We start from the raw sequence: 26,994 nt of genomic DNA, 5'->3' as shown, positions 1-26,994 counted from the left end.
ATTTTTTTGTAAAATAAATAAATAAATCAACACCAAACTTTGAAAGGAACTTTATAAAAAAAAAAAAAAAAATAGTGTAGACTGTTTAATTTAATAAAATAACATCAAATGCAAAATCTAAAAGAACATTTTTGATGCAAAGCCAAACTCAAGGTGAATTCTGCTTTTCCTCAAAGCCAGCGAAAAATCCATGAGACCAAAAAAAGCAGATCATCTCATGAATACTACAAGAGCCGAATACACTTTGCGTAGCCGAGTCTCAGTCCTTGAAAATTTGTTTTAGTCTCAAAGGCTATTGATTCTGCTTGGCTAACACATGCGGATTCGTATCGCAGGCAGATTTCTGTTTTGTACCAATATAATACCAGTTAGTGGATACAACAATGTGCTGATGAAAATCTGCCCCTAACCAGGGGAACGGGAGTCACGTAATAAGTGGGTAATTCCTGCTGAAGGATGTCTTTGTGATTAAAAGCCTCTCTTGGAGTGTTATTCTTTGGGTTGGGCTTTCTGAACTGTGAGAAACCTATAGCGATCACTGTGTAATCTGAGGCCAGCCATTTTACCTCAGTCATTAATAATTCAACATCGACCACATTCATATTGGTACTGAGGGACAATGGCATGTTTAAAAAAAAACAATAACTGCATTTTCAGAAACCCAACAAGGTTTCAGGCAGCTGGCGAAAGGATGTATTTTTTCAAAAGGCTTATTTAACGGACAACAAATAACCAATTTAGAGGAGCAAAACTTTGTGTTTGCTTATACTGTCACTAAAGGAACTGTCCTTAAGTGTTTGGTAAATTGCACAGTGCTTTGTGAGAATAAAAGCTTAAACTCCAAACTGCGAACAGTCCCAGAAATTGCTCACAAAACAGAACTCTGTGACCAGAAAAATAAAGCTGTATTTTCTGTGTATTCAAGACTTCCTAATAACATACTTTATAGAAGTCTTCTAATGTAAAGAAGTCATTTCAAGCCACAAACAATGAATGCAGTTGTTTGAACTTGAACTGAATCTGTCGTTCTATGGCAGAAATCGTCATAGCCGTTGATCTTAAACCGTCCCTAAGGATTAAGAAGGGATGATTGTAGTGTCGCTAAATTGATTGTCGATACCAAAATTTTGGTTTTGGTATGATACCAGCATCTGGCATTTCGGTATCAAATATATAATTAATCAAAGCCTTGGGCGACAAATCTGGTGACTGTGAAATTAGGGATAAATATGGCTGTAAATAGATAAAAAACGTACTTTGTAGTTTTGAACTTTCTATTCATCAAAGAATTCTGAAAAAAATCGAATCAGCACAACTGATTTCAACATTGATAATGTTGATAAATATTTCTTGAGCGTCAAATCATCATATCAGAATGATTTCTAAAGGATCATGTGACACTGAAGACTGATGATGCTGAATATTCAGCTTTGATCACAAGAAAAAAAAAAAACATTAAAAAAAATCTTACTAACCCCAAAACTCTGACCGGCAAAGTATAATATCTCAAACAATATCTCATACTTGTTGAGCACCAAAATGAAAGCATTACAAAAAGATTTAATGGATCACTGCACAAACTTTCACATTTCAGTGCAGCTTTAACTGCACTGAATTTCAGAAATCCAAATGAAAACCAAATGTTTAAGATGAGTTAAGTTAAAACACGGTCAACAAATGCAAGAAAAGATGACAGTGTAGCACTGAATGGACAGTGACCGTTCAATCTGTTGATCTGAAATCCTCTCGGCCATAAGGCATAGGACTGGGCCAGTACGTCAACATCCTGGACCATAGGACCAAGATGTTGAACCCTTAGGTCTAAAAGCAGGCAGGCATAAAATACATGCAGAGCCACTTGACAATAAACTACTTACTTTACTGCATTAATACTTAATTGCTTCTCACATGTTGAGAGATGACAGACGCTGTGCACACACTCAGGAAATCACAGGCTTAATACTTCATGGGCAACATTTTTGATGAGGAACTAGACATTGTTGATTTATGATACATTGCCTTTTTTTGCAGTCACAGAGGAAAAGCGCTAAGAGAATCTGGCTTTTCCATTCTGAGCCCTGGGAGGATAGAGTGATTGTAGGGTTTTTGGCAGTGCCACACAGCTCTCCGTCCCCAGCCACTTTGATTTTCCTAATTAATCTACAGAGCCCGGCCTTTTTTCCAGGCTTCTGCACAGATTCTTCCCTCTCAACCTCAAATAACACAGCGTCTGATCCACTGATGTACACTTCCTGTCAGAGAGGGGCGTCGAGGTGGAGCGGCGGGCGCGAGCTCAAACCAGAACGTCAGTCAGGGTTTGCGTCAGAGTCGTTACGCACGCTGACTGTTTTAACACGCCGGTCCCCTGGAGGTGTCGGGTGGGGGGGTCTGAACTCTGTGTTTGAATTAGTCTAGCAAGGATTAGCATATGCCTGCATAATGAATCAAAAAGCAGCACATCGTGTCAGACGATCTGAAGTCCCCTGCACGATTCATGTGACTCTTCCACCAGCGCCAGTGTGAAACTTCACCTTCCTCACACTGCAAACAAAACAACTTTTGGTTTTACTGAAAAAGGAGGTAAAACTTTCTTTTAGCTCTAAATGTGAGTAAATAAAGACCTGTATTGTCAAACTCCCATGGGGAGGATTGCAATCTGTTACAAGACACAATGTTACAGAGCTCAAATTTATATTTGTATATTGAAATAAATTCAGAATGTGAAAGAACTATTTTCAACTTCAAGACTTCAGAATATGATCTGAATTCGTCCATTTGACTGAATTTAAAAGCCTTTCAATCTAAAGGTTTATGCTTAAATTATATATATATATATATATATATATATATATATATATATATATACATACAGTTGGATGAATATAGTGGGACATGTCTTGTAACCTTGTAAAATTTCAGACTTACATTGAAAAGTTGGTAAATGAATAACCAATAATTATAAAAAGAATTGAAAAACAGAAGTATAGCATGTCACTGTCACTTACTACCCAATTACACGCAATCTGAATAACCCAACATCTTTATATAATGCCAGCTTTTCAAATGTCAGTTTGACTCTAAGAGAAACAGATTTGCTGAAGAAACTGTATGAGCCGCGGACCCACACAGAAGAGATGTGTGATAACCAGATCGCACACACATCAGTGCATCTGTCCCACAATCCTCGACCTCCGCTATTTAAATAGGGGTTTTAGAATGCAGATAGTGGCTTTGACAAATCGTTCGCTGGCTGGCAGTAGATTTAGGTCGATGACCCAGTTATTTGGGAAATTAAAAGTGTTAGAGACATAACGATGTGAGCATGCCCAATAGAACAGAGCAGACTCACTTTTTCAAATCTAATCTGGACATAAATCAGATTAAAGAGGTAATTTAGGTGACAGATAAAGAATATTAAAAAGAAGCGACTCGAGTGACATCAAAGCAGAAATGAGAAGACGGGATTATTGAAGAGTCACATCATTTATTCTCTCTCACAGGCTTCTGAAGCAAACTCAAATCAAATGCTCTAAAAATAAGCATACATTATTTGCAGGTAACAGCTTTCCAATATTACTTCCTAATTCGCCTCGTTTATGTTCGTTTATGTCACTTTACAGCTGAGAAAGAAGAAATGTTGCAGGCTGGATTCAAGCCTGCGTTTCCTACATGAGCACTACTGCTCAACATGCCTGCAGAATGTTAACTAACCGCCAGACCATGACTGACTCACAACCCACAACAAAAACACACTGACTCACAAGCTATTCTCAGTACATTTACCCATTTCAGCCTCAATTTCACAGAGCGACAAAATGTCAAGTGGGCTGGATGAAGGATGTATTCTGATTAACGCTGCGCTTAACAAAACAATCTGATACTGTCAAATGATCTGTGCATCAAGTGCTGAAGTGAAAATGCTAAATAATAGACCTTTTTTTCTATGTAATGTGTAGTGTTACTTTTTACATATATATATTTAAAAAGTCTATATATATATATATTCTTTCTTATATATATAAGAAAGAAAAAAAAAACAGGAAACTGGTCATTTTAATTATAGACCTGCTTCACAATCAAACTGAACATCAAATTAGCAAAACATTATATGAAATAATCATGCAATAATCATGCAGTGGAGACTGTGGCAATTATTTAGGTAGTTTTATTGTACGTTTTGTTTTTTGGAAAAAAATTCCCGAAAGTTGACACGATACTATTGTCAGGCACCTAAAAACCTTCAGGCACTGTTCAGTTGATTTGCATCTTTGTTCTGTTGTTTTGTTAGTGTGTAGTCTGCAATCAACTAAATTATACCACTGACTGTCTTTCTTGTCTCATTAATGGTTTTTGTTCTCTTCAGTATGTTTTAAATTAATTGGAAATTGCAAGCAAAAATGTCTTGAAATTATATAAGGCTTCAACCATGTTGCCTGATAAATTACTATTTAGATTAATCAACATATACCCTAGTGTTTTCAGGTTTGTATTTTTACATAAACATGAGTGGATCTGAGACGGTAGAAGTACAAAACTTGAGGAATAGAATTGCCCTTTCTGAAAAGATGTTAAAAGTGTAATTTTCCACACTGGCAGAGAAAAAGAAATGTTTGCTAATACGCCTCTTAAAACAATTACCAGTCTTGAAAGTATTATACAGCATGCTGAAACTTGAAGAAACTTTGAGTTATCAATTTATTTGATCTACTACGACCTTAAAAATGTTGCTGACAAAACAATGGACTTTAATATTTATGTGTAAAACATTGTAACATTAAATAAATAAAAAACCTTTAAAAAGTGGTTGATGCAAATCCCAGTTAACTGCTGATATTAAAATACCAAACATATAATAAATTAAGAAGGCATCACAACATTATAATGCAAAGTTTAAAAAAAAAAATATTACAGTTATTAAATGATTAGTGTTTAGATGATGAGCATTAGAGAGTGCAATAAATACAATCCTGAACACTGTCCCAGCTGTTGTTGATAATTCTGAGAGAGCTTGTAGAAGCTTTTCGCAATTTTTTGTGGATTAGATCACTGCCACTAGTGCAAATACATCTAATTCTGTCAGGATCACTATCGTCAAATACGACTGACAATTAGCATACAGTTTGGATTGGCGGTATGGTTCTGTTCTGGGCAAGAAGTCCCTGTGCATCCATGCAGCCTGGATAAGAGCAGGGAGAGCAGCAATAAACCATGTTTCTGTTTCTCTATCTTATCTGCTAGAAGTTATTCAACATCTTAAGCCATCTTATTGTTGGCTTGACGTTATCCTCTCTATGATCTTGTCCATTGTGAATCAGAGCCTTTTAGAATACATGGTCTCATCTTATTTTAAGCATGCCTTGGTGCAGCCTTTCTTGAAAAAAACAAGTCTAGGCCCTTCAGTGTTAAATAACTACCGACCGATTTCTAAACTGCCTTTTTTGGCTAAGTTATTGGAGAAGGTGGTTCTTAATAAACTTTCAGCATTTTTAAACAATTTCAGTACGGTTTTAGGTCTCAACACAGCACTGAAACTGCTCTTCTCAACGTGAAAAATGATCTGTTGCTGTCTGTAGGTTTTAGTGCTTCTTGATCTTAGCGCAGCTTTTGACACTGTGGATAATGGGGTTCTTCTTGACCGTTTGAATGAGTGGGGTGGGATTAGGGGGCTTGCCTTATACTGGTTCTCCTCCTATTTATATGGTAGACCTTTTGCGGTGGAACTAGGAAGCTGTTCCACCCTGAAATGATGATGATTTCATCAGGGGTTCCTCAAGGTTCATGTCTTAGTCCAGTTCTGTTTTCTCTATACATTCACCTAAAGGATTATTAGGAACACCATACTAATACTGTGTTTGGCCCCCTTTCGCCTTCAGAACTGCCTTAATTCTACGTGGCATTGATTCAACAAGGTGCTGAAAGCATTCTTTAGAAATGTTTGCCCATATTGATAGGATAGCATCTTGCAGTTGATGGATATTTGTGGGATGCACATCCAGGGCACGAAGCTCCCGTTCCACCACATCCCAAAGATGCTCTATTGGGTTGAGATCTGGTGACTGTGGGGGCCATTTTAGTACAGTGAATCATTGTCATGTTCAAGAAACCAATTTGAAATGATTCGAGCTTTGTGACATTGTGCATTATCCTGCTGGAAGTAGCCATCAGAGGATGGGTACATGGTGGTCATAAAGGGATGGACATGGTCAGAAACAATGCTCAGGTAGGCTGTGGCATTTAAACAATGCCCAATTGGCACTAAGGGGCCTAAAGTGTGCCAAAAAAACATCCCCCACACCATTACACCACCACCACCAGCCTGCACAGTGGTAACAAGGCATGATGGATCCATGTTCTCATTCTGTTTACGCCAAATTCTGACTCTACCATCTGAATGTCTCAACAGAAATCGAGACTCATCAGACCAGGCAACATTTTTCCAGTCTTCAACTGTCCAATTTTGGTGAGCTCGTGCAAATTGTATCCTCTTTTTCCTATTTGTAGTGGAGATGAGTGGTACCCGGTGGGGTCTTCTGCTGTTGTAGCCCATCCGCCTCAAGGTTGTGCGTGTTGTGGCTTCACAAATGCTTTGCTGCATACCTCGGTTGTAACGAGTGGTTATTTCAGTCAAAGTTGCTCTTCTATCAGCTTGAGTCAGTCTGCCCATTCTCCTCTGACCTCTAGCATCAACAAGGCATTTTCACCCACAGGACTGCCGCATACTGGATGTTTTTCCATTTTCACACCATTCTTTGTAAACCCTAGAAATGGTTGTGCGTGAAAATCCCAGTAACCGAGCAAATTGTGAAATATTCAGACCGGCCCGTCTGGCACCAACATTTTTTGCAAAATTGCTTAAATCACCTTTCTTTCCCATTCTGACATTCAGTTTGGAGTTCAGGAGATTGTCTTGACCAGGACCACACCCCTAAATGCATTGAAGCAACTGCCATGTGATTGGCTGATTAGACAATTGCATTAATGAGAAATTGAACAGGTGTTCCTAATAATCCTTTAGATGAGTGTACATGCTCCCTCTGGGATTAATCTGTCAAAAATATAATGTGGCTTACCATTGTTATGCTGACGATATCCAGCTATATTTGCCCCTGAGATGTAATGAAGACTCCAACATCACAACTTTGTTTGAGTGTTTGAATGAAATAAGAGCATGGCTGGCTGCAAGTATTTTGCAGCTCATTGAGTCAAAATCTGAAGTGGTCATTTTTGGTCCCCCAAAGTTAGCCAAACAGCTTTCTGTACATCTTGCCCCATAGCCACTAATGTCAACACTCAAGTGAGGAACCTTGGAGTAATTTTTGATTCAGAGCTGAAATTTAACAAACAAGTCAATGCCGCGGTTAAAGGGATAGTTCACCCAAAAATGAAAATTCTGTCATCATTTACTCTCCCTCAAGTTGTTCCAAACCTGTACTTGCATTCTGTCATGCATATACACATAAACTCAAATATCAGCCGGTAATGAATATAATATATCCGATATATCATGCATCCATAATAGGTGTATCACTAATAATTTATGATAAAACTGTAAAATCAGCATTATTTCCTCATCTGGTAATTCAAATTCTAAATTTTAAACTACAAACATGCTGGACAAACAGTTAACTAAAGTATAGCGAGTCAGTGGCAGAACACACAAAACACACCCAGACTGACAAACACACACACACACACACACGTCCACACGACAGTGGCACTGTCAGAATCGATCAGAGGGAGACGGTGGAGGCCCAAGGGGAAGATGGCAGATAATGGATTATAGTGCAACTCTTTTGTGTTCCCTCCAGCTTTGCAGCTGAAATACACAGCAAGACAATGGGAGGGCTTGCTGCCATTGGAAAATTTTGGGGAAGTATTAATTTAAGGGGAGCCATTAACAGTAAGGGAGACATGAAAGTGCTTCTCTAATCCATACTTGTACTTATTTGTTTTGTTCCTTCCAACCAGAATCAAATATTTTATTTCATCTCTCTTCAAAGCACCCCAGAGGATGAGAAAATAAAGCTCATGTGGAGGGAGGCAGAGTGAGTGAGCATATGCACAGTGGCACTCTGAAGACATTAAATACAAAGTCTTACATGTGAGGCTCTTTCGCTGCTCCCTGTAGTGTGACTGGAGCCGTTTTACATAGAACGACTTAACCACCTATCCTTCATCTCTCAAAGCTCTTAATGCGCAATGGCTGAGCTTATAACATGTGCTGTACGCTATAGCACAACAAACTAGCAAAACATGACTAGGAAATGAAATTTTCCCATCATGCAATCTTAGGGCCAGATTTACTAACAGCTTGCTCCAGCGTAAACCTACTTTTGGCGTTAAAAAAAACTTCTGTCAGGATTTACTTTAGACACGCAGTGAAAAATTAGAGTTGAAAAGGCTTGGACAGGGTTATTTTGCAGCTGACCTTATTGCATATACATTTGTAGGAGTTGGAGGAGTGTATTTAAATGAATCATGAAAGGTGATTTACAAAGGTTTGCGCTCGTCAATTTATCGGTATTTGCGCCATTAATTAATGGCCAAAAAAAGTATGTCTTAAACTAATTTGCGCTGCTCTTGGCAGATTGCGCTCTCATGCTAATTTGCCCTTAGTTTGCTCATAAACCTTAGTCAGAATCGAGGCTATATGTGAAAAGTACAGCCTGTTTGATATGTTGTACTGTTGTGTACACTGACAAAACATTTAAAAATAGGCGTACATCTTTTAATGACACTTTTGCAATACAATGAAAATGAATGGGGGTGAATGTTTTCAAGGTCAAATGACAAAAAGGCACTATGAAAGTACAACTGATCTTCTCTTCCTCACTCAATGCTGTCGTATGGCTTTAGAAGGCTTGAAGTTGTCATTTGGACAGCGTTCATCCCCATTCCATTCCATGTAAGAAAACCAGTAGCATGAACATTATGCCTAACATCTCCTTTTGTGTCCTACATAAGAAAGTCTGAAGGGTTTGGAACGATAAGTGGGTGAGTATATGACAATTTTTCATTTTTAGGTGAATTATCACTTTAACTGACTCATAAATGGTTTGCCATAATAATGGGCTTATTATTCTATTTTTGCCATCAGAACTGTTCTCCAGCAATCTAGACATTTCCTCCAGTCAGCCGGAAGCTTGAAACCTTCACGAGCCCATTAGTGGAACTAGACAGATTCTGAATTACAGGCCCCTCTGGCTATACTACATATACATTGAGGGTTCCTGTGTGTGTGTGTGTGTGTGTGTGTGTGTGTGTGTGTGCGCAGAGGATCATCCAAGGGGCCACTGTCAAGCTGCAGTAACCGGCGGCTCTGCTGTGATGTGTTTGTGCTGCGGGACTCACATGCCTACGATGAGAGGGACACCAGCGTGCCAGGCCGAGGGCAAGTCCTGCATTTGCCCCTCCAGCCGCTCACATTCCACACCACCCTGCCCCCAACCCCACTCAACCCCTCAGGTAAACCCATTCAAATAGGATCAGAGAGACGAACATATGGTAGCCTAACAACAGCAGTGATTTGGAGAGGATTTTCAGGTTGAAAGAAGGTGGTGGGGGGAGGCGAAGCAAGCCACAGACTACAGATAAAAGTGCATGGTGGAATACGAGAGGCCTGTTTTGTTCATGTCACTTCCAGTGTTATTTTAACAAATATACATCTTAAACAGATGCCTTTTATTTATACTGAACTTAAATCAATGAATGTTAACTTTAGGCTTTGTAAAAAAAAATGTTTTTTTAAATATATAAAATATATTTAATATAGGATATTTCTTTTTGGAGTCCCTTTAATACAGAGGTGCCCAATCCTGCTCCTGTCGATCGACTGTCCTGCACACCTGCCTTTAATTTTCAAGTGATCCTGAACATAGATATCATATAAAGGCTAGATGGCTCAAGGCGGAGTCACTTCCGGCATCACCGGCGGCCATCTTAGGACAGGGCTCTGTGAATTAAGGTGAGTGAGCAGCACGCACACAAATCCTCTTATCTCGCTGAAATCTGGACGGATTTACAAACGGTTTGGTTTCTTACAAACGTTATTAACGTGGCTATAATTCTGAATGCTTAAACATTTTGAACATAATTATTCATATGTATGCAGTATAATAGCTACATCTCTGACGTTTATAACAAACCAAACCGTTTGAAAATTGGTAGAAAATTGAGCAAGTTATGGTTATTTAAAAGTACATGCACCATGTTATGAGTGAGCGAGCACCCTGTCGTAAGATGGCCGCCGTGTGCGGATGTCGAGCTCCATTGGCCAGCAGCGCGGACGAGCCATCTAGCCTTTATATGATATCTATGATCCTGAAGACCTTAATTGGTTGCTTCAGGTGTGTTTGATTAGGGTTGGAGATGAACTGTGCAGGACAGTCGATCGACAGGAGCAGGATTGGGCACCCCTGCTTTAATACTACTACTATACACAACTATTACTACTACTACTAATAATAATAACAATAATAAATTAAATAAATTAAAAATAATATAAACTATAATATTATTTATATAATATAATTAAATTAAAATAATAAAAGTTATCATTATCATCATCATCAAAAACAATACAATAATAATAATAATAATAATAGTGCTACTATTATTACTAATAAATTAAATATATAATTAAATTAATAAAAGAACATTATTATTATTATGTAGCAAGCAACAACTAAAATAACAATACATTAGTATTGTCGATAAATGTGTTGATAAATGATAATAATAAATTAAATATAATATAAATTAAAATGATCAGAATTTCATCATCATCATCATCATCAACAATACAATAATAATAATAATAATAGTCATACTACTACTACTAAAAATACTTTGAATATACAATTAAATTAAAAAGATAAAAGCACGTTATTATTATTAACAGCTAAAATAACAATACATTATTATTGTTATACTGTCAGTGTTGTTATTAATAATAATAAAGTATATAAATAAAATAAAATAATAAAATTAATATACTTTATGTTTTTACTCAACAACAAAATAATATATTATTAATATTATTGTTATTAATAAATAAAAATAACAATAATAAAGTAAATAACACATTTTCATTAATAATAGGCTAACAGTTTATGATTTACATTATGATTAATAATAATAATAATAATAATAATAATAATAATAATCAAATATAAATCAGTTATTAAAAATAGTCTGGCGGGTGCAATGATCCAACGAAGCAGAAAGTATACCATGCTGTGCCAAATTGCCAATAGAGCTTGGGAGAAAAAAGGGAAAGCATACAGGGACCAGGCACAGTCTGCACTGCTGGAACATTTTAGTGCATCATGGGAAAGCAAAGAGACTAAAAGATGAGTTATCATCAGAGGCTGATTGTGGCTTGTTTGGCTGTGAAACTGCACGGTTAATTTCCTCACAGAGGCCCCGAGCACTCGTTAGACTCAGTGCCAGCGAAGACTTGGGCTCTGCTTCTAGATCTGTCCACGCTCTGGAGTGGGTGTGTGTTTGCGTGTGCAGCAACTGTGAATGACGAAGAAGGAGAATGTGTTGAACACTGATAACAGAGGCAGTGCTCGCAAAGGGTCACGCCCTAGGTCACGCCCTAAGGTGGAGAGTCCGGACACTTGAGCCCGCTCACACTCTTTCACCATCACAACATCGAGGGCCACTCTGTGAGAGAATCCCAGATCCCATTTGTGAGCCTTTGCTAACAGGACATAGTACAAGGATAGTCATAAACTGATAAAACAGTATTTAACTGGGTTAGATCAGATCCCAACCTTGAAAGCATAATAGAAACGATGATTCACAAAGGGGTATGGCTAAAACATGAGCATTTATCTGTTCTTATATCCAAACCATTTAGCTGTGAAGGCTAACTTTTGGAAAAGAGCCCCAAAGGAACTATGAATTCTGACCACACAGAAAAACGGACACTAACTGTTTAGTATTTAAGACAGGTCACACACAACTCAGACTTATGGATGTGGTCACAAGTTGGGGGAGTGACAAAATGTTATATCATGATATCAAAGTAATTTAAATTAATACTTTTATTCAGCAAGGATGCATTAAATTGATAACGTAACACTTAAGACATTTATTAAAAGTTTTTATCATTATTTCAAATGAATGGTGTTCTTCAGACTTTCCATTCATCAAATAATCCTAAAAATTGCACAACTGTTTTCAACATTGATAATAATAAGAAATGTTTCTTGAGCACCAAATTATCATAGCATGATTTCTGAAGGATCATGTGACAAGAATGGATTAACGATGATAAAAATTCAGCTTTACCATCACAGGAATAAATCAGACTGTAAAATACATTAAAACAAAACATATTTCGCAATATTACTGTTTTTACTGCATTTTAATCAACTAAATGCAGGCTTGGTGAGCATAACAGACTTCGTTCAAAAACATTAAAAAATTTGTTCTGATGATCCCCAACTATTGAGTAGTACAGTACAGTATTATGACAGGAAAAACTATAAATTATACAACTGGGGATGCACCCACTGATACGACAAACCGATAATTATTTCTTATTATGCCAGATAAACAATAAACAACTGTTTTAAATGCTTTGAAAGCTAAGTGAATTTAGGCGTTAAAATGGATATTCATTTTTAATTTGATTTTAATAGATTATTAGTGGTTTTAAAAATTAACCCTCAACAACCAAAACACAAACAAAACACTCTCAACAGTAAAAAAAAAATACAATCTCAAATTCTGATTTAAAAAACACATACACACAACCTTGGCAACCACTAACAACAGAAACTGTTTTGTTTTTCTTATGCATAAATCTCTACCTGTATATAATGTTATATACCAGTTCTAAATGTAGTCTAAAAATTCAGTAATGTGTGGAAGTGAGGTTTATGGTTAATTTAATTTTAGGGAATGAAAAAAAACAAATCAGTCCAGATAACAACAATACTCTCAATCACCCTTTGAAGCCACTTAGGAAGGCCAAAACATGCTCTAGACAAATGGATGCTATTATCCGGGGAGTTCTCCTATTGAGGATGGCTCCAGTAATGGCAGATGCCGTGGCCACTTCCTCCCGCTTTTGCCAAGAACCAATCACGCTCAGTCCAGTTAGAAGTAGCTTGAGAAAAGCCAGAGCTCTTAATCAAGCTGTATACTGACAGGGCCAAAAACAGGGTGGTGTTTGTTGTGCTGAGGAAATGGCTGAAGAGATAATTACGACAAAAGAGACACTCCCACCCATACATTCCCCGACTTCCTACAATCCCTCACCACATTTCCCATCTGCAATCACACTCCCGGATATTCGTCTCTTTTTCCCCCGGAGCATCGCTGCTATTAGGACTCTAGAACAAGCCTGAGGATCACGGAAAAAACATTGGTGATGCCCTGAGGACAGTCATGCTTGAGCGGCCCACTGCACACAGCGTGGGGGCATCCCTGGCCTCTCGCCACCACACTCAGAAAGAGTGTTAAGGCAAACACTGACTGACTCAAGCCTGAGTCAAGCAACCGTTTGCCTGCGCTTCCATGGCATCAGTGCAGCTCAGAGTAGCAAGCTAAAGCTAGCTTACAGGTGTGAGCCTGTCACCAAAAAACCTCACTGGGATGACACTCATGTAAATCAGCCACGGTTGCTTCCAAACTCCCTAGCAGGGTTTCATGAAATATCGAAATAAAATCAACATCCTTAATGCGATCTAAATAAATATGTGCTGCTGGTTTCCACAGTGAAGCGTGGCACTATGTTCATTTACACGCACGCAGCAGTATTATTTTAGTATCAGTAGTAGAGATGCGTGGATGGGCTATTATTTCATCCGCAACCGCATCACAAAACTCATCATCCGTCCGCCATCCATCCGCACCAAAGTTTTTGACCAATTTTCAAAACCGCACCCGCCCGCCATCCGCTGATTGGTGTATACATATATTTTTCATTTAATTGGTTCAACCGCCCGCCACCCACCTGAATTTAATTAAAATATTATTTTTCGTCACGTCATCCGCCCAATCCGCGGTTTATCCGCGGAGTCCGCAGCTGTAACCGCCAACCGCGCATCTCTAATCAGTAGCCAAGTTTCAATCCAGTTTTTGCCCTGTTTGACAACGTGAAAAAGCATAAAAATAAATAAAAAATTTGTGCAAAATTTGCTGTCTCAAACCTGTTTCCATTTGGCCTTATACTGATGAATTGGTGTGCGCAGTGATGTCATCCCTAAAATAATGCACTGTTGCATAAGTTTTGTTGTATCGCTAAAAATATGCCCTTGAGCCGGTTCCATACATGATTTCGCATATATCGCAAATTATGTCATATTGTTCACATTCTACATATTTGTGAAATGTAAAGAGTAATGAGACAATTGAAAACCGCCCGTTTGAGTTTATTTGAGATAAAAAGGAGCAATAAAGATAACACAATAAAGTTGCATTAACTTACAAACGTCCGAAATAAAAGCTATTAAAAGCATTTTACAGTTGTATTATAGAATAAATTACTTATTAAATCCTCAACTTTTTTACTGTACAGTAATAGTATTATTGCAATATATTTCTTATTTTGTTTATTTAAAAAAATAAAAATCATATTATTTTAGTCATATTGAATGGGTCAAAAATTGTGAGAATGTGGACTATGAAAAATCAAGTGGAAAGAGTTTTTTTTTTTAACTAGTTACTTGGCTCGTTTAATGAGTAAACTCAAGTGTGAACACTGACATTTTTTCCCAAATCGTTCAACCCTCAAATGATGGTTTGCTTTTTCAGTTTTTCCCCCCCGTTTTTTTCTTTCTATGCACTCCCTAACAAATGATTAATTCTTTCCAAATATAGCTCCAAGTAATTTGAAAGTGAAAAATCCTATGTTTTTTCTTTATATCGCAATATGTTTTGCAGAAAAACAAGATATCGTAATGTCAGTGTTTTTCAATTCTGTGCAGCCTTACTGCCTACTAGTGCCTAGCATTTAAAAAATTCCTTTCAAACCAAAACAATAAAATAAAAATCACATTCAAGGCGTTTGTCTGAATTTTGAAGGGTACATAAACAGGGCTGGTTTTGCTTAGGGTGTGTTTCACAAGACTGTTTTGAATGGATGGCAAACAAACCAGACAGATGGCCAGAAATATATTCAAATTTCTGTTTTAAAGACATCCTGTCTGTGGATATTGTTTCTATATTCAAATCTGACAGAGGGAGATCCAAACCACATCTATGACACTCACTCATAGAATGCTTCAGAAGAAATCCAGGTAGCTTTTAGGCAGAATAGAGATCGGGCAGCTAATAGGACAGCTATAAATAAGCACAAAAAGTGTCAGCGGTGTGAGCTCTAAATGGAACGGTTCAGTCTGAGCAGAGGGCTTTTTAATTAACAGTTCTGCTCTCTGAGGAAGAGGTGGTCTTCACAGTATTAAAGCTAAAGCAATTGGACCTCTGCTCCACAACAGACACAATACAAAGCCACATCCTCTCTGAAAGTCTCATGCGTTTCCCCTGTTTTGACTGAGGAACACTGGTTAAATAACACAACAAACACTTACACTTTAATAAGCATAGAGAAATAGAGGTAGGAAACGAAAAAGAGCCAAAGAGGACGAAACTGAAAACTATTAAGAAATGTCATATTCACCACAAGATCAAAATAAATTATATTTGCAATATGCATGAAGTAAATGAAGCCTATATTTAGACCATTAAGTCTTGCACAAAATTTTAACTATATTATTAATTTTATGCACTGATAATATTTTCATGATGATATATACCAGCACTTAAAAGTATACCATACATTTACAACAGATCTAAAAAAATGTGAGATTTTGTACACCCGGTTGGGATGTTTAGCTAAATTAAAGTTATTTGCACTTTTTACAGTGTAATTATTTTTTGGCTCTATAGTTTTCTTCGTCAACACGCGCTTGCACCTCTTACTGCTGAGGCTGACTAACACCTATGGAGATTATCAATTGGCAATCTACTGATATTCCTGCCGTTCCTGGATGTCAAATGTTGAATTTTCTGTCGAATTTGAATCACTGAATTTGTTGACGCGAATTTTTAAAGCGAAACCGAAAATTGCCTGTTGAATATTATAGGTTGTATTTTTAAACAGAATGAATATTTTGGAAGTGAAATCTGAAAGGTGAATATGGATTATTGAATTTTTAATAATGAGAACGTGTGTGAAATGTTTTGAGTTGAAATATTCACAGCTTAAATATACAACCATGTTGAATTTCAGCCCATAAAAATGCAAGCCCTGAAAATACAAGACATTCAAATGCAAGCAGGTAGCCTGGTTAAAACCAGACCATTCTCAGTAGTAACTGAGTTATGGTCTGGCAAAGCTTCATTAATAACTCATTTCCAAAGGGGCGTCACCAACGGACGTCGTTCAAATGCCTCTGGGCGCAATTGGATAGACCTAAAACCAATCAGAGCGATCGTCATCGTGTAAAGCCCGCCTCAACGTTTCTGATTGGTGCCTCGATTTGGACGTATTAGAAATCGGCTTGAATGGGCTCTTTGCCAGACTACTTGCAGAGCAAATCTAAATTTGCCGGAAGTTTGTCTGGGTTTTCCCAGGCTAGCAAGCAAGGTTAATCCAATGTATATTTTTTCAAGTAGTGCAATTCAACAAGCTTTTTTGTTTCAAAAATATTTGTCATTATTTTACTTCCATAAAAATAATCTAACTCAAGTAAGAGTAAATAAGTAGTTTCCTGAAAAACTACTCAAGTTACTACTTTACAAAGTACTTTAGTATTATTTTTCTATTTTTACCCAAAATGAGGCGATGTTAGCAATATGAAGCGTTAAACACTTGTTTCATTCATACTGGAAGCCAGAGGGCGTCCACAAGTGAGATTCATAGAAGTATTAAACTTATCTAGGAAATCCCTTATATCAGATATAATAGACAGCTGAGTAACATGCAGATAGAGACATTTTGAAACATGAATACAATAAACACACGATTGCGATGTGTTTATCTGTGTTTTTCAAGCCATCTCAGGTATTTTCATAAGAATGATGTAATGCAACGGTAATCAACATAGACTGTATCATAGAAATGTATAAAATAAAATATTTTTATTACTCACGCTGTGTTAAGAAGCAACATAGGACCACAGAAGTTATTTCAAACACGACTGACATGTATACATATATAGTGATTTTGGAGCAAAATATGATATTAGTCTCATGAATTGTTGTGTTTGACGCTGTGCTAAACAAATATACTAGCTATCCCGGTTGTCAAGAGCGATTGTTTTATAACTAATTTTGAAAAGTAAGTCCATTTAAGATCATTTGAATGTTTTTTTAAGAAGGGCAAAATGAGGGTTTAAAACAGCATGAATACAAGAGTACCAGTAAAAAAATCAAGTGTGGTACGTGTTAACGTTAAATAAAATGCTCTTCCTTTTTGTCCACTGACTGTTGCTATAGTAACGAACGACACTTGTATCACAGTGTATCTGATTGACAGATAAATCCTGCGATCTTATTTCACCGTTATTGCTAATGTTGAGGTTATTTCAGCTTTGTACAAAGTTTGCTTCATACATTTAGTTTAACTTAATTGTTAAAGAGGGCAAGCTTTACCATTAAACTGAACTGCGTACATTCATTTTAGACACCCATTGTTCTTGCTCTGTCCATGCACTAACTGTGTCCTTGTATGAGCCGGGTTTTCAACTGCTTCGTGCTCTGGTAATATCGATTGTACGACCCATTTCAGGAGCTGCCAAAATTACAATTTAAAATCTGAAAATGAGCACAGAGCTCACTTACATTCACTAAAATATGGACCTAACGCTCCCCAACTGAACTTGAAGTTTTGATTGGTTTTGCACCCGAGTCAGACCTGTCTGTTTATTGGCTGAAGCGCAGGGTTCCAATACAGTAGTTTGAAAAGGGCCTGTCAAATGCCAGCTCGCCCAGTTGCTCCGTAGGCACCATTGTCAAAGTACTTTTGGTGAAAAATAAATGTAGCGAAGTTGAATACTTTATCTTTATTCAACTCAAGTAAAAATAAAAGAACCACAACTTAATTCGTCTCAAGACTTTAAAATGTAGGCTACTCAAGTACTGTAAAGAAAGTATTTGTAATTAGTTATTTTACATCTGAGCATTTGCAACTGAAGTGTTACTACTATATAAATGACAAAAACAAAATTAAGATGAACTGCAAATTATTGAAACTGAATTACTGAATCCATAGACATGTTAATCAGTATAACAGATCTAAAGGCTAACCTACTGTAATGTGAAAAAAATAAATAAATGTAATTCTCAAAAGAAGATATATTATATAGGCTGATAACTGTCAGTGTCCAGTTATCAAAAACAGGGACACTTGACTTGGTACGATTTTTTTTTTATTGGCTTTTATTGGCCCTCTATTGAATATTTAGTAAAAGTCATCATTTGAAAGCTTAAACACTAAAAATTCATCTTGTGTTTGACACTGTGATACCATGGAAATGAACATTTAAATCCTTTTGGTGGGTTCAATGTTTGTGATATCAACTTCAAATTTGGAACACACCTTGGCTAGACATAGACATACGCTTTGATTTTCAAGCAGGTTAAACTGGAAAGTACATTTGCATACAATTGCATGTATGCATACATGAATCACGTTGACAGAACTTGTTCTGAGAATGAATAAATGAACAAACAAACGAACAAATGAATTAATATGCAGTTTCTTACTTTTTCTTTTGATTTGATTTTGGGGGGAAATGACCCAAACATTCCATTGTGGCATTCATCCAAACAACAAGGAAAACAAAGCAGACTTATTCTCAGCAGTGCAGTCAAGATCAACATGAGTAAAGCCCAGAATAGGCTGACAGAGGCAGGTGAGTGAAGGGTTAACGTACACACTCCTGCACTCTTTCACCCCCAACACTTCAAAGGTAAGCTGTTTCTCTGCTCGGTCTGTGCATCTGCCAAGCCCAGAGCCTCTTAAGAGCTGCTTCTGACTGTTGTGGTTGTAAAAAAAAAAAACCTTGTCCCGTCCGTGAGCCTTTCAAGTTCAGAGTATAAAAGCACCAGGCCGTCTGCCATTATAATTCGCCTAAAAACACACACAAAGCTGCAGCAAAACCACGGGTTGAAAAGAGAAAGTTAAAATCTACTCAACAATCATGTAATGACTCTTTCAATTATGAGGGTCATATTGATAAATGATCACATCAGACTAATTAAGACATTATTAGATTTTAGATAATAGATGACGAGAGGAAAACTCAAAGAGTTTCGGGTTCAATCGTGCTGCTCATCACACTGGGAAAAAACACACACTGCATGATAAATCATATTTAATATTCTAATGTTTTTTAAGCATGTTTGATCAGCTTGGTTCATTTCAGGGAGACATTCGAGGAGGATATGAGGTTCCTCTCCAAAAAAACATCAAACTTTAATCATTCACATTTCATTTAAATTGTACATTTACAATGGAGAAGGGAATACATTAATCATTACATCAATAGCAGCTACAGCTAGCGCTCATTTTCCTGTAGTTCTCCCAAAACTCAACTTAATATGTACTTCTAGAAAAGAAAACTCAGTGATCTTCAGAGATTTGCAATCTTAAAGTAGTCAACTCAAGCCTTAATATTATTGCGTAATCTTTTACTAATAACCCTTATTCCACTTCCACACACACTACCATTCAGTTTTGTGTGTGTGTATACTGTATATATATATATATATATATATATATATATATATATATATATATATATATATATATATATATATGTATATAAGAGCTGTTTCATGTTTCAAGTGTCATGTTTAATGATGCCAATCAACAAAGCAGGATCCAGAAGTTTCACCAAGCCATTTCAAGAAAGAGACTTTGCATATTTTTGCAAAGACAATCTGCCAGACGAGATCTTAAGAACATCAGGCCTAATTCAAGCTGTCCGTGACCATGCTAGCTTTCCCCGCACAGATCAAACCGTGAGCGCAACAGAGACCAGCTGACACTTTAATGGACAGCGAAGACTCAGATACATTCCTGTGCAGAGCCATGCCTCTTCCCTGAGAGACAGGGGCCTATGGGGGCATAGTGGAGAACCACAGTTCAACCCTTTTTTTTTTTTTTTAAATCAACTAAACTCCCAATGGAAAGTAAACAATAGCCTATTATACGGGACCCATGACATGCGAATGCATGTGTCTGGCATTTCGTCTTTATCAGCACTGGCTCTAACAGCTCACGGATGGAGGCCGCACGTGTAAAAATACAAGTAAGTCATGAGGGCTGTGATTAAGATTGAGACAGAGATTATCTGGTAGGTCTATGTTTTTGGATCTGGTTTGAGCAGCAGGAGGCCCGTGGGACGCAGGTTGAACAGGACAAATCTGTTTTTATGATATGTATTGTTTGTTAATATAAATACGGGCAAACTGTTGGCAACAGACTGTGTCATTCTGCTCGCCTCCTAAGTTCTCCTTGTCGTGAATCAGTTTCTAAGTAAAACAGGTATTCAAGAAATAAATTCAAACAAATAAAGTAAAATATAATAATTAATCAAATAAAACGGAAAATAAATAATAATACTACTAATAATGAAATAAATAGAATAAAAATTGCAGATTATAATTAACAAATAATGAAAAATTAAAAATTACTAGGGCTGTGAAAATTAACATTCATTTTGTGCTTTTTTTTTCTTCATCATAACGCATTAAAAATATTTATCGCAAATAATGCAGCATCTTCCTTTGGTTAGCGTTACATTATATGATTCATGCAAATGCTTTTACACTATTCAAGTGCGATAAGACACAAAAGAGAACGTAGTGCTGTACTGGCGGCGTCTGCGAATCTCCTTTCTGTGTGACACACACACGACTTGGGTGCGCAGAAAGCCGCTTCACAGTCTTAAATAAGTTAAATGAAGTCTTAAATGAACGTGAGAAAATGGGATGCATGTCAGACTGAGTCATGTACCAAAGGTCTTAAAGTGACAGCAGCCTATAAACCTGCTGCTGTCTGTCATTAGGTTAATGTTAAAGAGCAAAAGAAAAAGAAAAACAATAACATTTTGGCAGGGAATGTAAAAATCTGAACCGGTCTAACACCAACAGAAAAAAAATTCTTGGCATTGAGCACTGATATATTAAAGGGCACAGGCAAATGTGACATTTATTATAATGGGTTTATGTGACGATTGTTTTAAGTTCACTTAAATTAAATCCTAATAAATGTTAAAATCAATAGCTTTCAATTATACTATAATGCTGAATGGCTATAATTAATGGCTAAAATTGAGAAAAAAAAGTATCAGTATTGGTATCAGTGATACTGGACTTCATTCGTAAAAGATGCCATCAAACAAACTTTATGTTGTTTCTACATTAATTTGCAATTAATTAGTTAATTTGTTTTAATTGATTGACAGCACAAGAATTACCAAATTGAACAATGAACAAATACATTTAAAAAAGTGAACAAAGTGGTTCTTTAAATCTAACAACTGTATATGATACAAAACAACTAAACTCATTTTAACGTAATATTAAATAAAATAAAATAAATCCCTTTCATGTACATTACCAACATTACTTCTTGTCTTGGACGCCATGGTCATGAGTATGATTCCCAGGGAAACTAATAAAACGTTTACCTTCAAAGCAATGCAAGTCACTTTGGATAAAATTGTCTGCCAAATTCTTTCATGTAAAATGTATGTAAATGTTAAGTAATGTAAAGTTATCAGAGGCAAGAAATGACCAAAGCTGCATCCTAAACCTGACTTACAACATGCCACATTAAGGCACACAAAACATAATACAGGACACACATGGAATTCCCAGAACCCACAAATGAGGCATCACCATCAACTGAAGCCTTCTTAAATTACAGCGGTTTAGCATTTAGCGCTCCTGTTTCCCGTAAATTTGTTTACGTACACTATGAGTCAATCTTAAACTACAAGCGTACATGCAGGCCAAGGGGTTTCAAACTTTTTGACTGAGCATCAAGAGAGAGTTATGCCATTATATCTTCCACATAAGCACTCCACGCTAATAAAATCATACTAGAGTGACAATTTTGAGGGCATTATTAATGACAGATATGGGATATTTCCCAGAAAGCATCAGACCCAGCAGTTTGCACTTCATTTCCTGCAGACTAGAATATGATCGAGTAACGCTAAGCACACGTAGGGACTCGTAAACATAAACCACCAATTCTATTCCATTTCATTTTGCTTTCATTTTCATTCTGAAGACAGGATATAAACCTGTTTGCAAAATCACTGCACAATATGCTTACTTTATTAAAGCATTATTTCCTGCAATTAAGCAAATGCAAAAAGATAATATAGATTATGTATAGTTAGAATATCAGATAATTAAATTCGACTCCATCTGCATCAGAACCAGTATGTGACACACACACACTTTGTGGCCGGGCCAAAACCAATTTATCTAAACTTTTGCAGCTGCACAAATGAAAGGGCACTAACTAGAATGTAAAACACCATCCAAAACAGCCTTCTATATAGCTAACACAAGGACCAAGCTCACACTTCTCCTTTTTTTAACTCTTCCTTTATCCCAGCACAGGATCTGCGTTCCAATAGACAGAATCCCTACGAAGTCTTTGGCCCTGTTTACACCGGGTATTAAGATGAAGGAGACACGTCCTCGTTTACACCTGGAGTTTTAAGAAAACACACGGAGAGCAGCAGCTTTCGTTTCTGCGCTGATAGCTGCAAGACGAACGCTGTGAGTGTGTGTTAAAAAATCAGGAATGGTGCGAGAACATTGTGTTGGTACATTTCCCATTATGTTTATGTTTACGCATCACGAGTTCAAAAAGGGTGCAAAAGCATCATAAAGTATCAAAAAATATGAGCATATGACTTCAACTTGTGCCTTGAGAAGCTAAACAATAGCTTTGTGTGACTAACAATCTGAAATTGAAGTTTATGCACTGAAATTCATGCTTTTGCATGAAATCATGAAAGCTCCAGGTTCCATTGATTGTAATTAAAAGTAAAAGTAAAAGATAGCACCTTTCTTTAAAAAACATCTTGTTCTGTATTCCAAAGAAGTAAGTCATACAAGTTTGGAACAACATGAGAGGTATTATTAAATGATTACAGAATTGTCAATTTGTAACTTTTTGGGTTAATTATTCATTTAATTACCCATGGTTCTGCAGTCTGAACACCCCTTTAAGAGGGTGCAAACCCTAAATGATTTTCCTCTATGGTCATGCCTCTGGAGGACAGCTATAAATACACCAGCAGGCAACAGTGCAGATTAAACGCAGACAATGAGCAACAGGAAGCGATTTTGAGGAAAGGTCAGGCTAAGATTGAATGCGCGGGGGCAGGGTGGCTGTTGATGAGAGCTCCCCTAGTTTTGTGGCCCCTCTGCAGGCACCAGTTACAGGCGATTCCTTTGGATAAACACACAGAGAGCCAATATATGTGTGCTAGAAAAAGTCAAAGAATGAAAATGTCCCATTATTTTAATTTTGTCTATTGTGCTTAATATATTGCTTGTCCTAGGAATTAACTCTCAGATTAACCTCTGAACAGAAGTTGTGGCCGAGTCTTCTACAAGGACAGGAGGGTGTGTGCTTTGAAAGGATATTGCATTTCCTTGTAGTTACAAACTCATTCTGAGAACCAGCACTCTCCTTCCTTAAAGAATTACACATATTACTCAACTTTTCATCTTTGGTCTGTATTGCCCTGTGAACTGGTTTGGTTGTGGCAGGAAGAAATTCAAAAGTTATTTACTAGGCACTTACTTAAAGGGATAGTTCACCAAAAAAATAAATTATTTTATCATTTACTCACCATCAAACAGTTGATAGTCCCCATTGACTTCCATAGTATAAAAAAAATCTATGGAAACTGTTTGACCAGAAACTGTTTGGTTACCCACATTCTTCAAAATATCTTCTTTTGTGTTCAACAGAACAAAGAAACTCATACAGGTTTAGAACAACTTGACGGTGAGTAAACGGTGACAGAATTTCCATTTTTGGGTGAAGGATCCCTTTACTTTACTACATTATATTTATAGGTTCCGTGCCTATAAGTTTATACATGGAGTGAAGCAAACACCTGTGATGGGAACTATTCTCAAGACATTCAAACTGACATGAATTAAATCTTGAGCATTTAAGTCAGCTTATCCCTTAAGTAGAGCGATGTTCCCTTAGTGTACATCTTAAATTCTTTGCCAAAAGCTGTCCCTTATTCCCCTTGGACTGTCACACAGGAATCTAAAAATATGGTACCTCTCCATCCTAACAAACATGACAGGTAAAACACTTTAAAGGTGCACTCTATAAGTTTTGGTTTAGGTTTAGGCAGATCTAGTTACAATGGGCAAAATGATCATTATGCTATTTGTCCACTCATTCTATTTGATCAATTGTAAACATGCTGATCCATACCATCACTCTTTAGCTGTTATATTGCACTTTATAAAGTAACACATTTTATAAAGTAAACCAACACACTCTCATGGCAATTCATAACAATTTTACATTTATGCAAATTGGTGAATAATTCATACAATCTCGTTTTTAATATGTTCGTACAATCAGTAAGGGTTGGGGTTGGCCTTCATGCTTACCTTTTTGTCTAAAAATCAAACCGTACAATTCCATACAAATTCATACAAAATCGCCACTCCGTAAAATAGTTACGTTTTCTCTGGGGATTAAGTTGACTAAACATATTAATTATTGTCAGTATTAGTGGTTTATTATGCTGCCTTCACGTGTCACTTCTGAAGTCATGATTACGAACTTGAGAGAGCACTCATGTCCAATTTTTTTAACTAGGAAACTAGTATTTACGATTATTCCGATGGCACGTGAAGGCAACATTAGTGTAAGTAAATTGGTCAATTGAACGCCACACCTGGTCATGTGACATCAACATGGCGGCACCCATGAGGGGGGAGACCAGCTCTGTGTGGAATGATGCTTTTTTCCTATTAGTCTGATGTGTCTCGAGTCTTCATCTCATGAGAGTGTACATCATTTTAATTATACTTCCCAAAGATGCATTCTTTATTTGTAACTTTTTTTTTGTGCACATTACTTTTAAAGCGCACTTTCGAAGTCAAAATTAAAGTAGTCAGCAGCAACAAACGATCAACTTTCATTTACAGAAGTTGTTACAATGTGATTTAATCACTTACCAAACAACACCGAAAGCTCCGTATCCGATCGGTCTGTCCGGCTCTATATCCAGCTGTTGCTGTAAGTGATGAGAGTGGTGGTGGTGATGATGATGCGCCTTCACGGCGGCGGCTTGAACTTGCGCCGGGGCTGCAGCGGCCGCCGGCCCCGGAGCTTGACCAGGAGCGGGCGAGGGGAAGTACGGCTGCTGCTGGCTCGGGTTCAGCATCACCGCCGCCGCGGCAGCAGCAGCAGCAGCTGCGGCCGTGGAAGCGTGCTGCTGTACGGGGTGCACGGCGGCGGCCGAGCCGGGGTGCTGGAGGTGATGCTGGCCCGGGTGGTGATGGTGGTGGAGGTGGGCGGGTGGCGGGAGATGGGGCAGCTGGTGGTGATGGTGCGGGTGATGCGCTGCCACTGCCGCGGTTCCGCCGTTGTACGCAGCCATCATTTTCGCGGCATTGGAAGCCGTCGTTCCGCACAGAGCCATTCACTCACTCAACAGCCAGAAAATGAGAGGTGGAAAAACAAAACAAAGAGGCGAACGAGATGGAGAGGGAGGCTGCCAAGATGTCAAACTCTCATTTGGCTGTCATAGAGCCAAACGACGGGTAAAAAAAATCAAAGCATAAATGTCCGGCATAGCCTACATCAAGATGAGTGCGAAAAGGTGTCATACTAACAACTCTCCAGCTTTGATCTGACCTACTTCGGAGGATCTTTTGCGTTATACGTTCCAGACTAGCAAAATGACAATCGCGGACATCCAAGAAAAATCTCGCGAAGGATAAACAAAAGAAAAGTAAAAGAGGAGAGAGGGATTAAATCAAAATAATGCGCTCCCCCCATAATAAATCAATTCCGCACGGCCTTAAATCTCCCTCATGTTGGAGGCATGAGGAGCACCTTGCTTTGCTCTAAACTCGGGCTTGTGTGGAAAGGGAAATTAGGCGAATAGTACAAGTTACGTGGGGAATGCAACATTCATCTTTTAGATTTCCTCATATTTGCCATTTTGGGCTCATCCAGCCCTGTTTCCACCGCCAGGGCTGCATGCAGTTTGCAGAAGTTACGTGGATCTCAATCAGGCCACCGTTGCTGACTTGGTACTTGCTCGCCAGCTTACTTGTTTACATTTCCATTAAAACGCACAATTCCCCCGCATGAAAAGGCTGCTGCTACACTGTATCGATCCGGAAAGCTTGTTTTGCAGTATGGCGCTCTGTTGCGCTCGAGCTCTAAGCTGTAGATGGATACCTCCAGATCCTCTCCAAATGTCAAAATCCCCTCGAAACACCCATCACGCTGATCAACGGAGCAATCCGTTTTCCTGGAAACATTCTTCCGAAGCTTTCAACTTATTTTCCCCATCGATAACGATGTGCTCGTTCACCGGCGTGCCGCGTGCTTATTGCTCTCAGTATCGTGGGCATGTATATCCAGTGAAGAAGGAATCAAAATAAGAACATCCAGTGTTTCTTGCAGTCACAAAACAGGCGGCCAGCGTCCTCACCCCCTCGCCGGATGGTGCTGCCAGGACCTGGGAAGGCACACGCGCAACCCTGCCGTCTTGGGTACCCGTCTAGTCCGCGTCCGATGACAGGTCTCTGAACCAATCACGTCGCGCTTCTGAAGTAGCAGAGCCAATCAGCGGACGAGAGGAAGAGACGGAGGTCCAGCCATAATAAACAGGCCCTTGTTACATGTGGAAGCTGGCGCCATTACGGCTACGCGATACTGTAAAAGACAGTGTCAGTCTACGGAGCTCTTGAGCCGGAATGGAGAGCGAGGGGCCCCACTTACCC

At 38.0% G+C, this 26,994-nt stretch overlaps 1 protein-coding gene across 1 annotated transcript in view; it reads right to left on the bottom strand.

Moving 5' to 3' along the window:
• Nucleotides 1-26,780, bottom strand: part of nlk2 (nemo-like kinase, type 2) — a 70,528-nt gene extending 43,748 nt beyond the window's left edge. The window contains exon 1 of the mRNA XM_081370968.1: nt 25,213-26,780. Coding sequence (XP_081227094.1) covers nt 25,213-25,679 — 467 coding nt within the window. The 5' untranslated portion in view covers nt 25,680-26,780. The remainder of the gene's footprint in view (nt 1-25,212) is intronic.
• Between the last annotated feature and the right edge of the window lie 214 nt (nt 26,781-26,994).

The sequence above is a fragment of the Scardinius erythrophthalmus genome, assembly GCF_964197995.2.
Source record: "Scardinius erythrophthalmus genome assembly, chromosome: 7".
Classification (NCBI taxonomy): domain Eukaryota; kingdom Metazoa; phylum Chordata; class Actinopteri; order Cypriniformes; family Leuciscidae; genus Scardinius; species Scardinius erythrophthalmus.
Note: the sequence above shows the minus strand (reverse complement) of the source record. Positions and strands in the feature narration are given on the sequence as shown.